The sequence below is a fragment of the Aplysia californica genome, unplaced genomic scaffold, assembly GCF_000002075.1.
Source record: "Aplysia californica isolate F4 #8 unplaced genomic scaffold, AplCal3.0 scaffold00037, whole genome shotgun sequence".
Lineage (NCBI taxonomy): Eukaryota > Metazoa > Mollusca > Gastropoda > Aplysiida > Aplysiidae > Aplysia > Aplysia californica.
In genome coordinates, this window is record NW_004797307.1 from 1,165,009 (window position 1) to 1,167,226 (window position 2,218).

Genomic DNA, 2,218 nt, shown 5'->3' on the forward strand with positions numbered 1-2,218 from the left:
GAGAGAGAGGGGGGGTAGAGAGAGTAGGGAGAGAGAGAGAAAGAGAGAGATAGAGAAAGAGAGAGAGAGAGACAGACAGAGCAACTCGTATTATCAAAAGACCCCAAGAGAAAACATTAGCTCTTTTTCGACATAAGTTCGAAAGTATTATTATGTGAAAGTGGCCCTATGGTGCAACTGATAGGTCCTATTCTCTACTCCATTTCTATTTCAAAGTTATCTCCCTGTATTGACGACTTGAAACGCGCCCTCTGCCGATGTGCAATGCACTTCAGAACAACGGAAAAGAACAAACTGATAACGCTAAGGCCAGAAAATGAGTCCGAGCTATTTTTCTCCCTATACAGGGCCTAGCCATCAGTCACAAAGATGTACTTCTCAAACCGTCAACGGCATTCAGAAGACCCTCAGAAAGGAATGTCTAACAACTCTATCATAGAATCATTACTCGTCGCATTAAAATTTGTCAAACCACGTTAATAGCGAGATTATCTTTGGCCTATTGCTTTAAGGCCTCGAAAGAGAATCTCCAAATCATTACTCATCGCATTTTGTCAAACCATGTTAATAATGAGATTATCTTGGTAACAGAAAACAGGAACTGACAAAAAAAAAATAAAAAAAAAAATAAACCAGAACAAAACCGCCCAAAAGACCACAACAAAATACCCATAAATTAACAAGACGCGCAGACGGAAGCGTCACTACAATAGGATACTGCAGAAGTATGTTCTATCAGAGGCGCCCTCTAACCACTTGCCTTATCTCTAAACTGGAATTCCAAAATTCTAACCTATAATGTATGGGCAGCAGTCGTAGTACACAAAGTTGAATAACTAAAATAATAGCTAAAATTATTCAGCAAAGACATAACACCAGATTGTCGGAGTCTCAAGCAATCCACTTATGTCCACAGCGGCCCCTGTCCAACATAGCTACACAGAAGTCACCTGTACTAACGGCCACTGTTCCAAGAGGCCATCACAATTTAAAAAATATTTTTAACCTTTCCAAAGCGGTCCCTGTCCAACATAGCTACAGCCAATCATTTCTGAGTCTCTGAGACAAGTTGGTCTCAAAACTGCTCAAAGCCGTCATTTGCTACAAAACTTTCCACCAACCAGTCCTCAGATTTGAGTGTGTACATTCAATTGAATGAAAAAAATCTTATTTATGACAGTAAATAATTTTGATGGAAATGAAACGGAAAAAAAAATTAAGATTTCAGATTTCAAAACATCTGTTGACTTTCTCAAGTCTAGTAAGAGGTCGTAATTCATACTCTGCACAAAGCGACCCCCTGTCTATACCGGTCACTTTTCTCTGTGACCTTTGGTGACCCTTATGGATAGGTTAGTCCACACTAAGAAACTATGGTCTTACCAAAAGCTTTTCCAATGGCCATTGTCTCCACCAGGCCTAACAGAGGAACGATTCCCAGACCAGCGCCGATTTTCTGTGGGAAGAAAAATACACAACAAATATACAAATGCATACATAATAATAACAACCACAACAACAATAATAACAATAATAATAATAAAAATATAATAAAAGCAATAGTAATAAAAGCGATAATGATAAAATAAACTTCATTTATAAAGAGCATTCCCACTGACATGAAAAACACAAACACAAAAAGTATCACTGTAAAAACTTACACTTACCAAGACAACAAAACACAAACTTTGTTACAAAAACACCAAAACTTACTAACAAAATGACAAACAACAAAACCCAAACCATAATCAACAACGAAAGTTACCAAAAGCAAAAATAGAACCCCAAACATGAAAACAAACAATACTAAAACTTACCAGCAAACGACAAAACCAATACAGTAAAACAACCAACAGTAGTACTTACAAAGACAAAAATAATATCAACACCTTAAAAAGTAGCACAGGAAAACTTACCAAGACAAAGAAAAAACCCAACTACATCTCAAACTATAAAAGGTATCACAGGAAAACGTACAGAGAAGAAAAAAAAGACCCCAACTACCTCCCAAACTTAAAAAATTACCACAGGAGAACTTATTGAGACGAAAAAAACACCCCTCCCAAACTTCAAAAAGTATACCTGGAAAACTTACCGAGACAAAAAAACAACAATTCAACTACATCCCAAACCATCAAATATAGTGTAAAGCGCTTAGAGCTTGTTTTCGATTGGCGAAATGGGCTATACAAATGCTATTTACTATTATTATTATTAT

At 36.7% G+C, this 2,218-nt stretch overlaps 1 protein-coding gene across 1 annotated transcript in view; it reads right to left on the reverse strand.

The window, feature by feature from the left end:
• The window catches only part of LOC101862854 (sodium-independent sulfate anion transporter), a gene marked incomplete at its 3' end in the record, with an annotated part of 123,726 nt that overhangs the window by 8,621 nt on the left and 112,887 nt on the right, over nt 1-2,218 (reverse strand). The window contains 1 exon segment of the mRNA XM_005091896.3: nt 1,384-1,456. Within this exon segment, the coding sequence (XP_005091953.3) occupies nt 1,384-1,456 (73 nt within the window).